The following is a 14701-nucleotide window of genomic DNA, read 5'->3' on the forward strand; positions in this document are numbered from 1 at the left end:
AAAAAAAAAGTATTAAGACAACCACAAATATCCCAGAAATGTTACGTTCAAGGGTTTTATTTCAGAGCAACAACAAACGTTTTGTTAGATTATCTACTGCCAACATGGTGTTCTAGTTTATGAGTATGGGCGTACCTGGGAACTCTCCGGGTGAAGTACCTGCTCTCCGGGTCGCGGGAGCTGCGTTACGGCACAACATTAAAAATAGTGTGTGTCCAGCGGCATGAGCGGAGACCACCAACCGACCTCAGCGGGACCTCCCACCCGCATTCCCCACGAGGGGGGGGTCCAGGTGGCCGGTGCTAGAAAGCATGACTATGGGCCATTATCTTCCTAGTTCTTAAACACTTGTCAGCCATGTGTCCCTAACTTCTTCTGATTGATTGTTGTACAAAAATGAAACATCAGCGTTTCGTGGTAATATTTCACATTCCAGCCAAGGAGCTACATTTTTTCTTTAAAACAGATAAGCCAGAGCCACCCATTTATTAAAGGGATTTGCGTTTGGTTTATTTGTCAGGCTTCCTGTCCGTTGTGTTGTAGTGTGTTTTTGTGTAATATTTCCTGTTAATAAAACATTGTGTGTGTCAGATCTATGTTTTTTACTATTATTACTTTTTGGTTTGTTAATGTTCATTTCCCCACAAAATATTCTTAGAATAAGCATTAAAGTGGAAAGTACAAAGTGTTTCATAGCGTTCTTCTTGCATGTGTGTAGGACACCAATGCCGGTTACGATTGCATAGAGCAGTGCGATGCATGTGTGTATGGTGTGTGTTTTCTCCTAATGCGCCTTCTGTGTCCCAGGAACCTCCTGAAGATGATGCCAACATAATAGAAAGGATTCTGTCCTCAAGAATTATTCAAAAAGAGGTGAGCAGTGAGATTTACAGACCTTGGCAATTCACAGCTAAAGGATCAAGCCTAGAATCAAATTAGGGCCCAGACCCCAACACATTGTATCAGTCCTCCAACGCTCCCTTCATGTTAAAGAAAGAAAGGACAACGCTTGATGTCAAGGAAGTACATCTTCCACTAGCCTCTATTTATGGTTGTGTGTTGGGTCCTCTTCACAGGTTGGCCTTCACTCTTACTCTTGTAAACAGTATGCGTTGTTAAAGATGGCTGCTCATGTATCTAAAGGCCACAAAATGACCCAATCCCAATCATGGAGAAACCTAAGAAAAGTCCTCACAAGCCTTTGTAAGCTTGAAAGGACCAAACCATTAGCCAGGAAGACGGGGTTGTGCGGGATCCTCCATTCTTCATGATCCAGGTTGTGCTAAACATGGGAATCGAGCCAACTACGGCCAGCTCCGCTATACATCCATCTCCAGCACTGTAATACCTCAGCTCTTTGTGGACTTTTTCACAGCCGTTATCTGAGCAGATAAAATTGGTATATTGTATGCCGGCGCAATAATTTGTTGAGGATAACTTGAAATTTGACAGTTCCTCTTCAAACGTTTCATAAAGATTGCAAAGTATACGTATTTTCTTCTTCTGGAAATAGTCAGATTAATATGATTACCATGACCTTAAATCAGATTTGTAATGTACAAAACAAAGTACTTTTTTACCGTCCGATCTGCTGTTTACTTTACTATGGGGTGGCTTTTGGATTCTTTTTCTCGACTTATGATGTCACCGCAGTTAACAGAAAATGGTACATTTTAGGCCGGTGTATTTTCTGCAGCTAAAACAGCTCACCGGCTGTAATGACACATGCTGTAGATAATTAATACTCCTTTTCAGCATGTCCTAAGATGGCTCATTTATGGTTTAGGTCATAATTCATGAGACTGAGTTAGACTGGGTGTAGCCAGCAGATAATTGTCCCCCTGTTGCAGAGGTTTAGTTTCCATGATGTTATGTAGCGCATGCCCTACAGCGTCACGGGGATTGTTGCTCTTTAATGGCTGGGAAGAAATGCTTTAGAGACCTCTGAATTAGACTGCCATAGTGGTGTGGACCTTGAAATTATATATATATATATATATATATTTTTCTTTCTTTCAGTTAACACCGGGTGGGATTGAAATGGACGTGGAAGAATTTTATGTGAAATACAGAAATTTGTAAGTTTTATTGTAATGTCTCAAAGCGGATTGCCTTAATGTGGATTATTCATCTAGAAAGACCTAGAATGAGAAAAAAGGAAAATGCAGCATATCTTCAGTGATTTAATTTCCAGAGAGTATATATATATATATGTAGGGAAATATACATTAAATATGTGTGTGTGTATATATAGATAGATACCAGGATATAGATAAAGTGTGCCTTAGAGACCCCCCCCCTTGATACAGACACTTCAGATCACCAGAAGCCTGAGATCTCACAGCGATCTGAATTCAATAAATCTTTTTTTGTATACTTTTTGTACTTTTATTTGAATACCCTTTTTGCATCTATATCTTAGGGATGCTGGTCCTAGTTTGTTTTATACGTCCAGGGCCGTTTTTTCTTTTTTAACTAGAATGTAATTTATTTAAGACGTCTACTACTGTAAGTACCGTTCCTGTGCACTTTGTAAACCTCCGGACCTGCCTGCCAATCCCTAAGATACCGTCTGACCCCAACCCATCTCCACATCGAACGTTTTGCCTTTGTAAATTATGTTTTTCTATCTTATGGCACAAAGTCAGGTGGAAACCGATGGAGGCACCAATGTTGCCGCTCATATGTTTAGCTCTCAAACTTAGTGGTCTATCTCCTTTCCCAAAAAGTGTAAATAAACTATATTGATGTACTAATACTAAGGTTCAGTCTGGATTCCACAATTTTTCTCTTCTGTAAGTCTCACTTGGCAAAAAATGGAATGAAGTCTTTTGTGTCCGTGTTCTTTCCCATCAAGTGGCCCTTATAAAAGAGAACTTGTAATTAGATTTTGATGCATTTAATAAGTAACTTTGGTTAGGTAATTGCTGTACAAAAGCTTGTCTGGCTGGAGGCTTCGAGCCCCACCTGTGCTGAGATTTCACTGAGGAACCATTCAATTTATGTAGTTTTGCTGCCGTAGGGATGTTGAAAGTGGTTTTTCTGGAGTTTTTTCTGTGTTTGAGTTCCTCCGTGTAATGGGTCCTCTCTCCTGCAGTTCTTACCTCCATTGTAAATGGGCGACGATGGAAGAACTGGAGAAGGATCCTAGAATCCAACAGAAAATTAAGAGGTTTCGGAACAAGCAGGCACTGATGAAGCACATCTTTACTGAGGTCAGATCTCTGTGTATACAATCTGCCGATGCATATTAGACTGTATTCACTAAAGCACAGGTTTAAGTCATCATACGGTTTGCTTTTATTAGGTCAGTGATGAGTTCAGGCTGCATTCAATAATTGTTTGGTCTGGCAGGTTTTATCTGTTATTCTGAAGGGCCTGAAGTGGGATGTAATGGCTTCATATTCAATTAATGTGCGGTGTGTATTTCTCTTCCTTAGCCAGATGAAGATATGTTTAATCCAGACTATGTGGAGGTGGATAGAGTCTTGGAAGTGGCTCATACGAAAGATTCTGATACAGGAGAGGTATGTTTGCAGGTTTAGTGAATTTTAATGCTGTGTTGGTGGGCTATGGTTAGTGGTAGAACCTCGCTTTAGAGGGAAGTGTTCTTTAATCTATTAGAATTTGGAATATAGTGTACGTTTTTAGATGAATGCAGGTTTATGATCAAATAGGTCTAAAATCATTGAACGTTCGATTGATGCAATCCTCAGCTCGATGCACCCGTCCTTGTGTTCCTCATCCAAAATAAATATGATCTACACACGTTCTACGTATTGCTGCATATGCATTATACTTTTTCAGGAAGTCACACATTATCTGGTTAAATGGTGCTCATTGCCTTATGAAGAGAGTACTTGGGAGCTGGAGGAAGACGTTGACCCGGCCAAAGTCAAGGAATTTGAATTACTGCAAGTTGTTCCAGAGCATACACTTAAGGTAACACATTTAAACTGGAGATAACCGGTGGCATTCGGGATTTAATCACGGTTTTGGCAATACTCTTAATAAGGTTTGAAACGGCTCAATCCATTGTCTGAAAGTAGGGGGGTCTGTATTTGAGAATTGTAGGCTAGTAAATTAAGGGAGAGTTAATAATATTCTAAATGTGTTCCTCTCTGATGCATATTACATGAAATCCTATATTTTTGTTGATCTTCTTTATAGATCAGTTTTCAGCAACACGTTCTGCTCTGGTGGTTTTCATGGAAACCCGGTGTGGGCGGCTGGGGCAGCAGTTTGCGTGTCAAAAAAAAATGGCAAAGCTTTAGCAATAAGTAGATATCTTAGATTTCAGGGAGTAAATAAAAATCGAAGTGGCTAAATTTAGTATTTGATTAAAAAGCTGTCAGTAAAGATTATTATTACTTTATAAGAACACTTTCATTTTTTTAAGATTAAAAATAATGGCAAAAACAATTCTTGTTGTAAACCAGTTGAACCTTTCAGCTTTCACAAATGTATATTGTATAATAGGCATATAATCGTGGTAGAGTAAGCCACAGAAAAGGTCGGAGATGCTCACCAAGAACAGACAGCCACGTCAGTCCTATGGTGGTGCCTTCCTGCCCAGGACTATTAGCTCTCTTGTGCTCTCCGTCTGTATATCAGTCCGATTCTGCCCAAAGGACAGTCCAGAACTGAAATGTAAGACAAATTTCCCCTGCAGAAGGGAACCAACAACCCCAGACATATATATTTCACTTGTCAGTGGGTTCTGGTTGGTATCCATCTAGGCCCAAATGAGAAAGAAGGTCCATCTGGACTCGCCTTTCCACTTGGGGTGAAATACCATACAGAGAAGATCTGAGATGTCACCAAAAACAGACGGCCCCTTCACAGCCTGTCCTACAGTGCGTTCCCTCCTTGCTCCTAGAGGGATACCAACCGGACCCCACTGACAAGGCCAAAAAAAGACTGAAACTTACGCCTGGTTGTTGGTTCCCGTGTGCAGGGGAAATTTCCCCAAGATTTCGGTTCTAGACTGCCGTTGACAGGATCAGACTGATCTGTAGATGGAGATTTTTCCTCTTTTATTGTGCAAGAGAGCTTACATTTGAGATTGTTCCAAGTGGGAACTCGCTGTAGTGCAGGCTATGAAGCGACTATCTGTTTTTTCGTGAGCATCTGTTTTTTTTTTTTTTTTTTGTTTTGTTTTTTTTTTACTGTGAACCACATCTTTTTTGTGTTACACATCCACCTCACTAATGTTTGGAGCATCCTTGCAGGAACGCCCTGCGTCTGAGTGCTGGCAGAAACTGGAACAGTCTCGCACGTACAAAAATAACAACCAGCTACGAGAGTACCAGCTAGAGGGTATGAACTGGCTGCTCTTCAACTGGTACAACAGGTGAGAAACAAGCCCTATTTGTGTATGTTTACATGTGTGCGTGTTAGTTCATTGACATCACTCGTTCTTGTTTTCTTCCGACGAGGTGAAGGTGCTTCGTATTTCCCCTTTCTGTTCGGTCTCTAAAATTCTGGTTGCCCCTTCTGTCCTGCTATGGGGGATGAAATTGAAATGCTTGTAATTACAGGAAGAACTGCATCCTGGCTGATGAAATGGGCTTGGGCAAAACTATCCAGTCCATCACCTTCCTTTCTGAGATCTTCTTCATGGGCATCCGAGGTCCATTCCTCATCATCGCTCCGCTCTCAACCATCACCAACTGGGAGCGAGAATTCCGCACGTGGACAGAGATAAATGCTGTGGTTTACCACGGGAGCCAAATCAGTCGCCAGATGATACACCAATATGAAATGTTCTACCGTGATTCACAGGTAGGAAAAACTGGTGCAACTGGTGAGCAGTAAGAGTTTAGGCAGTGTATGGGGGCTTTTGTAGCCATTACATACCTTTTTTAGTTTTACTATCTACATAAAAAAATATAAAAGATAAAGTAAAATCAGTTTTCCTGTTTTGCAGACTGGGGTTGGTTCACAGAGTGCCACTGATTTATAGCTAAAATGCCATGTTTGTTGTGTGATTTTTGTCTCCACAAAGGGTGTACCTGTCCCAGGAATCTTCAAGTTCCACGTGGTGATCACCACATTTGAGATGATCTTAGCAGACTGTCCAGAGCTGAAGAAGATCCGATGGAGCTGCGTCATTATCGATGAAGCACACAGGCTCAAGAACAGGAATTGCAAACTTCTTGAGGGTCTAAAACTAATGGCCTTGGTGAGGAACCCCTGAGCAACGATTTCTGCCATGGCTGTGCTTGTGTCAATAACTCGTTTTTAAAAAATGTAGCTTTTCAATAGCAGACACAATAGCAGACAGAATGTATTGTTTTTTTATTGGTACTTAATTATCGTAAATACTGTTAGCTCCGAGCATAGATTTGTAGGATTTCGTTTTCTCTGGGTGCCTGTTCCCTCTTTTTCTGGTATTATAATATACACAAGACATGTTTGGAAGGAACGTTTGCACATGATTCAAAATGATTAACATATGTCGGGGTTTTTATCTTCAGGAGCACAAGGTCCTTCTTACGGGGACTCCGCTGCAGAACTCTGTGGAGGAGTTGTACAGTCTGTTAAACTTTCTGGAACCGGTCCAGTTCCCCTCGGAAAGCACTTTCCTGGAGGAGTTTGGAGATCTGAAGACTGAAGAACAGGTAAATCATTTTAAATGTACCTTTAATTCATGGTGAACCCTTCAATCGCTCCTTGTTCTTTGTTTATAATTACGGCCTTCCAAAGCCCTCTGGTCTCTTTACTGCTGGTGCACCTGAGCGTCACAGCTACAAACATTTGTACATACTACTTTGGTGTTGGCGATAACACTTTTGTTTGTTTGTGTACTGCATTAACAACAAACATTGTTCTGGCTCGGTCAGTGTCAGTCTTGTAGACCTGAGCGGAGTAAGAACCATGGCTTGTGCGGGGAGAAACCCCCAAAACATCTTGTGCTTGTGATCACTGGAGATCTATTTACCAGACACTAATGTTCATTGTGCTGTAATGTATTATGAACTGGAATAGCACATATGCTGGTTGTTACCAGCAATTAAAAACTTGATCCTAAAAATACAATCAGAGTAAAATTATTATGAAAATGCAGTCCAATTAAATTGAGATTTTGCAATTACAGTAAAATGTTTTGCACAAATAATTTCTCGTTACAGCTGGGATAATGGGAGAGATTTGCTGCCAGGATGGGCAGTTGTTTTATGTTTTAATGTACGCAGTTGTATAAATAGCATGTGTGTGTTGGTTTGCAAAATGTGTCCCAGTAATGTCTAAATGCCGAGGGATTGCATTTATTTAGTAAAGGGATTTGAGAAAGTTTCTGATGTTCGTAAAACTATCCTAAAGAATTAATGGCTAAAATTTGATTCAGAAAGGGTTACCAGATTGGTATCAAAAAGAACCTACTGACCTATGTACTGGGAATGGGGAAACGCTTGGTTGGATACCATAGGGCATTGGATGCTGTAATGAGGTAAAACAATGGAATTGGGGTCCACAATGATCCCAAAAAGCATGTTAGGTTTTTCTACATACAAGACAGGTATGTTTTATTACCTTCCTTTACTCCGAATCATGCACATAGTTCACCGCAGAAAGATTTTACTCTTTGCTAGCAGTCCAGCTCTCTAGAGCTACTTGTATCGATATGTGATAAAATACTACAATTTTATCGCAAAGAACGTGAACTGGATGTTTTTTGAGTTGTGCTATTGCTTCATACTTCAGGTGAAGAAACTGCAGTCTATATTGAAGCCTATGATGCTCCGGCGATTGAAAGATGATGTGGAAAAGAACTTGGCGCCGAAGCAGGAAACAATCATCGAGGTTGAGTTGACCAATATCCAGAAGAAATATTACCGGGCCATTCTGGAGAAGAACTTTACATTCCTGGCTAAGGGAGCCAACCAGCACAACATGCCCAATCTTATCAACACTATGATGGAATTGCGCAAATGCTGCAACCACCCCTATCTCATTAATGGTGAGCAGGTCTGCCGATGTGACAATGCCTTAACAATACAAAATAAATCGTGTGCTTTATGTGCACGGCGTTGTTACATTTAGAACAAGAACCACATATTAGAATACTAATGTAATCAGGAGTTTAATGTGACCCCTGTGCTCTCTTAGCATATACCATTGTTGGGATTTTTGAGATGCTGGTGATCCACAATAGACTGACTTGGTGTTATAATAAGCGGTTTAAATATATTGGCTTTTTTTTTTGTTGTCAGGTGCTGAAGAGAAGATCCTTGAAGACTTTCGCAAGACACACAGCCCTGATGCGTTTGATTTCCAGCTCCAGGCAATGATACAGGCAGCGGGGAAGCTTGTGTTAATCGATAAGCTTTTGCCTAAACTCATTATTGGTGGACATAAAGTTCTCATTTTTTCTCAAATGGTGCGCTGCTTAGATATCCTGGAGGACTATCTCATTCAGAGAAGGTGAGTCCCAGATGTGGTTACCTGTATATGATGGAGTGTTTAAGGAAAAGACACACATTTTAACTTGGTATAACTGTGGACTACCACAGAAGCCTCTCACAAAGATCATTTCTACTCACCTTTTTCTTTCCTTACGTTGAGGACTGACCTGGCATTGTATTGTTTGGTGTAGCCTAATTTTACGTTGTCCTCCGATATGGTGGAAGGCTGGTGCTCTGTAGTCACACCATGTATTAAGTAGTAAGGTTAGCTGATATTGTTCGGTGTTTTGGTTGTTGCAGATACACTTACGAGCGAATAGATGGCAGAGTTAGGGGCAATCTCCGGCAGGCAGCCATAGACAGATTCTGTAAACCGGATTCCGATCGCTTTGTGTTCCTTCTCTGCACTCGAGCGGGAGGTCTTGGGATTAACTTGACGGCTGCCGATACCTGTATAATCTTTGATTCTGACTGGAACCCCCAGAACGACTTACAGGTAAGGAAATATCATGCGCTACCAGTATCAAGTCTCCATCTTCTCACCTTTTATATGGTAGATGTAAAGACCTGACCCGTTTCGCTAAATGTGGCTTCTTCAGAGGTTGATAGATAAAATAGTGTCGCTAAAATAGTGCACGCTTCTGTCCTGAATAAAAAGGGGAAAGAAAAAGATGCTAATTAACAATATAAAACTGGATGATTTGAACAAAGACGCTGGGAGAAGCTAATAAGGTGTGAAATCATTGCAAACGTATCACAGGTACGATGGATGTTATGAACGTTGCTTTGTTAATTAAAATAATGAAATAATAAAGATATAATTATAGTAAGAGCAGTCTCGTAAGGCATAAAATATCGGTGTACATAATGCAGGTACGATAAGCATTGTCAACTTGTCAACTCTGCTTAATTAGATATAATCAAGTGTTATTCATACAGAGTGATATACGACCCCTAGTATGCTCCATATAGTAGTGGAGCAAAATATAATATATCAATATTTTCATAATCTACATCATGCCAGTAGTGTGCGACAGTTTTATCTATTTACTTCTAAAGAAGCCGCATTTGGCGAAATGGGTCAGCTCTTCACATCTTCCATCCTGATGTTGCGTTATAACAATAAAAATTGTTAAACATTATACATCTGATTGTGTATTTTATATTAAAAATGATTTATTTTTCTTTACTGTCCTCTTCTCCATACCAGCGCTCACTCCATTAAATACCCACCTTATAGACGTCTGTGAAGAAAGATTTTGATTAAATACCTTTTGGTTTATTTTAGGCACAAGCTCGCTGCCATCGTATTGGGCAGAGCAAAGCAGTCAAAGTATATCGTCTCATAACCAGGAACTCTTACGAACGGGAGATGTTTGACAAAGCAAGCTTAAAGCTGGGACTCGACAAGGCAGTCCTGCAAGACATTAACAGAAAGGGAAACACTAATGGGGTAAGCCTTAGGATGCCGTTATTATTCAGTATGATGTATGAACTGTGACAAGTAAATGAATGTAATTTTGTATGTAATGTTATTTTAAAGAGCGTACATCCTACGTTTTTACAGGAGGATATACATTAGACTTTCTGATTCATCCCGATTCGTCCGAATTGCAAATTTAACGACATTTTTATATTTCTTCGATTCGCCCAAATCTCTGGAAACGAAGCAAAAGCTCCAAATTTTCATTTGAATTTTGTGGGCTCATTCACACCTTCTCTCTCTCATTCACTCTTACACTCTAAATGTCTCCCTACCTTCTCCGTCGACCTCGTCTGTGTCTCTCCGCTCTGCATCTTTTCTAGCATCTTCTTCACCTTCTTATTCCTTCTTCGTCCGCATCTCACTGAAGATTACCTCCTGTAAACTTCAGTAAATTTGGTGGAGCTTTCATTGACGACATCTCTCCGATTTTTGCTGAAGTTCACTGTGATGCAACCATCTGTCCTCCACTGACACTTTGCAATACCCTCTGGTACTGATATGTCCTTTCTTTGTATTGTGTTTTATTTTTACTTTTATTTATTTATTTTTTTAGGTGCAACCACTATCCAAAATTGAGGTAGAAGACCTGCTCAGGAAAGGAGCGTATGGAGCGTTAATGGACGAAGAAGATGAAGGTTCCAAATTCTGCGAGGAAGACATTGATCAGATCCTCCAGCGTAGAACACAAACCATCACTATACAGAGTGAAGGGAAAGGCTCCACGTTTGCCAAGGTATTTAAATCCTTGGCCGGAGAGGATAGGTCAACATTTGGAGCGTCTACTCTGCTCGTTTTTAGCCCCTAACTGCTTTTGCCACTACGATTCTCTATGTAAATTAAATCTTCTAAACCTCTGAACCCTCTAGCTTTAAGACTGTAACCTCTTGTTCTAACATATCTCCTCCTAAATAAACATCACACCTGTTGAATGCCTTTGAGTATCAATGTTTTCTATCACATCTGCTCTCTTCTTTCCTCCAAGCTATACATATTGAGTTCCTATAGTCGTTCCTGACAATTTTTATCCTGCAAACTACTCATCGTTTTGGTAGCCCCCTGAACTTCAATATAGCCCCCTGAACTTCTGGATATAGGGCATTGAGTGTAAACTAAACTCACATGCTCTGGGAGGTGAAACTTGAACGGCTATTGCACACATACAAAACAAAAGCTGGTATCTTTATATGGGTGATTACCAGCTACAAGCGGTAATTTTCTTTGTCAACATTTCCTGTCTAACAATGAGAGGTCACGGTGGTCACCTACGCCTTGTTACATTATTTTGATCTATGAATTATTCATTTAACCGGATCTATCAGATCCTAACATTTTATTTCTCTTTATCTTCCAGGCCAGCTTTGTATCATCTGGGAACAGAACAGATATTTCTCTTGATGACCCTAACTTTTGGCAAAAATGGGCAAAGATTGCTGAGCTTGACACAGATGCTAAGAACGAGAAAGTAAGTGGTATCTCCCTGTGGTAAGATTAAGTATCTCTTATCTTCTCCACTTTTCAGTTTTGCTTTCTTCCCTTTAAGTTGCATTGAATGTAGATGCTGCATGTTTAGAAGGCGTGGGTTCCTTCTGCACACCAGCCATTGTATTTAATGGCTGACCAGTGGACCCAGGGGATCTGTGCCTCCATCGGTGGGGACTAAAAGATGAAATCTCTCTTTCCTGATGGAGTCGCAGATCTTCTTGCTTCCACACTTGATCACTAGGAAGACTTAAGGTAGATATTGGATGGTGTAAATAATAGCAGCAGCTGGGAACTCTGAAACGGCTGGGGCATGGAAACTTTTATCTGCTTCCCTACGCAGGAAAGTCTGGTCATCGATCGTCCTCGTGTCCGGAAACAGACTAAACACTACAACTCCTTTGAGGATGATGAACTGATGGAGTTCTCAGAGCTGGAGAGCGACACGGAAGAACGACCAACAAGATCCCGAAGGCTAAATGACAAAACACGGCGCTACCTCAGGGCTGAGTGCTTCAGAGTGGAGAAAAACCTTCTCATATTTGGGTGGGTAAATATTTGGGATAGTGCAAGTTTCTTTTTTTACTATTATTAAATAGTAATTGCTTTTCTCCCAAAATGATCTTAAGAAATATATCATTTTGAGTCACATGAACAATATACATTTAGCTTTGTTTGTGACCGTAGCTGGGGACGCTGGAAGGACATTCTAACTCTTGGCCGATTTAAATGGCACTTGAATGAGAAGGACATGGAGATGATCTGCAGGGCGCTTTTGGTTTACTGTGTCAAACACTACAAGGGAGATGAAAAGATCAAGAGTTTCATTTGGGACCTTATTACACCGACCAAGGATGGACAGAATCAGGCTCTCCAGAATCATTCAGGTATTGTATCAGTGCTTTGCTGCTGGAGTATTTATTTAATGTACCCCTATGTTCAGCAAACTTACTGTGTGTTATTTTGTGCCCAGTGACGTAGTAATTTAGGTGAAAAAGAGACACGTCTATGAAATTCAACCTTGATCTAGAGCAGGGGTGTCCAAGTTTTTTCTGCAGTGGGCCACTTCATCAGAATTGTATACGTGCGAGGGCCGCACTCATTTTTCACTGTGACAAAAAATATGGCCTTTAATAAAATATGCAGATTAAAATAAAGTAAATAACACAAAACCTTTACTCTTCCTCTCACTGATTTCTGGGCCTAGAAAGTTTTGCGACTACAAATTCCGGATTCCCTAGATTTATTCTAGGGATGAACTAAAATGAAAATTCTGGACCAAAACATCCAGGGTTCACTTAGCCAAAACCGAAAATGACCCCCACCTTTAAAAATAATAATAAAAACTCACATTTTTAATAAAAGTAGGTAACACACAATTGGACAAAATTAGCAATATGACTTGGCAACCAGTAAATGCTGGCAACCCAGGCAACCAGTAAATGCTGGTACCTAGGCATGATGGGACTGTGCTCGCTGTGATTGCTGTTAGCAATCACACTCCTATCATGCCAAGTCAGCCAGTACATGCTGGTACAGGGTGGCTGTAAGTGATGTGCAGACCCCATACTGCTGGCAGCATCACTACACAAGGGGGGCAGCTAGCTAGGTTTCAGCATGTACTGGCTGACTTGGCATGATAGGAGTGTGATTGCTAACAGTGGTCACAGTCCCATCATGCCTAGGTTCCAGCACGTACACATCCATCCAGTAAATACTGGAACCTAGGCATTATGGGACTGTGATTGCTGTTAGCAATCACACTCCTATCATGCCAAGTCAGCCAGTACATGCTGGTACAGGGTGGCTGTAAGTGCAGACCCCATACTGCTGGCAGCATCAATACACAAGGGGGACAGCTGGCCAGGTTTCAGCATGTACTGGCTGACTTGGCATGATAGGAGTGTGATTGCTAACAGCAATCGCAGTCCCATCATGCCTAGGTTCCAGCACTTACACATCCATGCTATCACACACACACACACTCATTTATTCATATAATCATTCATTCACAGATTCATTCCCTCAATCACACACACTCATTCAAACACCCTCCCCACCTCCTTACCTGCAAGGCAGCTCCTCGATGCCGGTTACAGACTTCAGCAGGGGGCGCGGCCTCCCTCTGCCTTCTCTGCTAAAGCACAGAGGAAGTAGGATGTCACGTGAACTCCGCTTCCTCTGTGTGCAGTCCAGAAGACCCTCCCACAAGTAAGTAGCAGGGCTTGAGGCGCGGCTCGCGTAAGATCGGTTGCCCTGGCTGCCGATCTTACGCGGGCCGCACCTCGAGGTCTCACGGGCCGCATTTGGCCCGCGGGCCGCATGTTGGACGCCCCTGATCTAGAGCATGGCAAGAAACCCATCCAAAGCTGTTTCCGGTTGTGCCTCAAAACAGGGAAATATTCCTTTCTGTCTCCAAAATGGCAAACTGATTTCTCACTGTATCAACAAGCCATACACTTTATTCTTATTTGCTAAAAAAAATAATTCAGCCAATATGTAAAGGCATCTATTGATAGAACAACCCCTGTGAGGTGTGAATTCTACATCTGTACAGAACACTTTTCACCGCCTTTCTTGCAGTCTGCGTGACCTCTTGTTCGTTGTACGGTTGTAGTAATGAACGCTACATTGACTAGAGGCTGGTATGGTCTCGATACGTATTTGTATAGATTAGAACACTTTTTTTTTATATTTTGTAGATATCTGTGGATTTTGTCCTTCCTTGCCCTATTTCCTTAGAAGCCTGAGTCTCATTTAGGATGATAACTGTATGTTGCTTGTTTAAGGTTTATCTGCCCCTGTTCCACGAGGAAGGAAAGGGAAAAAGTTGAAGAATCAGATGCTTTTGCCAGAGCTAAAGAACGCAGACTGGCTTGCAAGCTGCAACCCTGAGATCATTCTGCATGATGACAGCTACAAGAAACATCTCAAGCAGCACTGTAACAAGTAAGCATCTGAATGGTACCAGCCAATGCCTTTGGAACATTGGGGGGGGTATATTCACTAACGTAAGAGTTTGTATAAAAGTGGACAACCTTAGCTCCTTGATATCACTATGCACTGTGAATGGCCACACATTTTTGCAGGAGAAATGTGTTGGTGTTGGAGCTTTGTGATGTATAGTGATATCAGATGAGATGTTCAGCTGTCCTGAAGTCCTACAAATATCTCAGAGGGATGTAATCTGTGACGTTCAGGATAAGGACAGAACAGACCGTGCCAATGTGTGGATGCACGGCCACAGTGCACCACACTGAGCTATAAAATGCATGGAGGTTTATAGCCACTTAGTGCCTATTTTGAACATTGCTAGCTACGTCCTTGTGCC

The 14701-nt window shown here is 41.3% G+C and overlaps 1 protein-coding gene across 5 annotated transcripts in view; it reads left to right on the top strand.

Moving 5' to 3' along the window:
• The window catches only part of CHD6 (chromodomain helicase DNA binding protein 6), a 57683-nt gene that overhangs the window by 29447 nt on the left and 13535 nt on the right, over nucleotides 1-14701 (top strand). For all 5 annotated transcript variants that reach the window (XM_053454161.1, XM_053454159.1, XM_053454163.1 and 2 more), the window contains 18 exons: nucleotides 808-873; nucleotides 2020-2078; nucleotides 3098-3215; nucleotides 3441-3527; nucleotides 3808-3942; nucleotides 5232-5353; nucleotides 5541-5784; nucleotides 6008-6184; nucleotides 6480-6623; nucleotides 7705-7960; nucleotides 8214-8424; nucleotides 8706-8901; nucleotides 9694-9858; nucleotides 10445-10624; nucleotides 11243-11353; nucleotides 11714-11916; nucleotides 12058-12257; nucleotides 14160-14319. In XM_053454161.1, the coding sequence (XP_053310136.1) occupies nucleotides 808-873; nucleotides 2020-2078; nucleotides 3098-3215; nucleotides 3441-3527; nucleotides 3808-3942; nucleotides 5232-5353; nucleotides 5541-5784; nucleotides 6008-6184; nucleotides 6480-6623; nucleotides 7705-7960; nucleotides 8214-8424; nucleotides 8706-8901; nucleotides 9694-9858; nucleotides 10445-10624; nucleotides 11243-11353; nucleotides 11714-11916; nucleotides 12058-12257; nucleotides 14160-14319 (2834 nt within the window). The remainder of the gene's footprint in view (nucleotides 1-807; nucleotides 874-2019; nucleotides 2079-3097; nucleotides 3216-3440; nucleotides 3528-3807; nucleotides 3943-5231; nucleotides 5354-5540; nucleotides 5785-6007; nucleotides 6185-6479; nucleotides 6624-7704; nucleotides 7961-8213; nucleotides 8425-8705; nucleotides 8902-9693; nucleotides 9859-10444; nucleotides 10625-11242; nucleotides 11354-11713; nucleotides 11917-12057; nucleotides 12258-14159; nucleotides 14320-14701) is intronic.

This window comes from Spea bombifrons, chromosome 13 (genome assembly GCF_027358695.1).
Source record: "Spea bombifrons isolate aSpeBom1 chromosome 13, aSpeBom1.2.pri, whole genome shotgun sequence".
Taxonomy (NCBI): Eukaryota; Metazoa; Chordata; class Amphibia; order Anura; family Pelobatidae; genus Spea; species Spea bombifrons.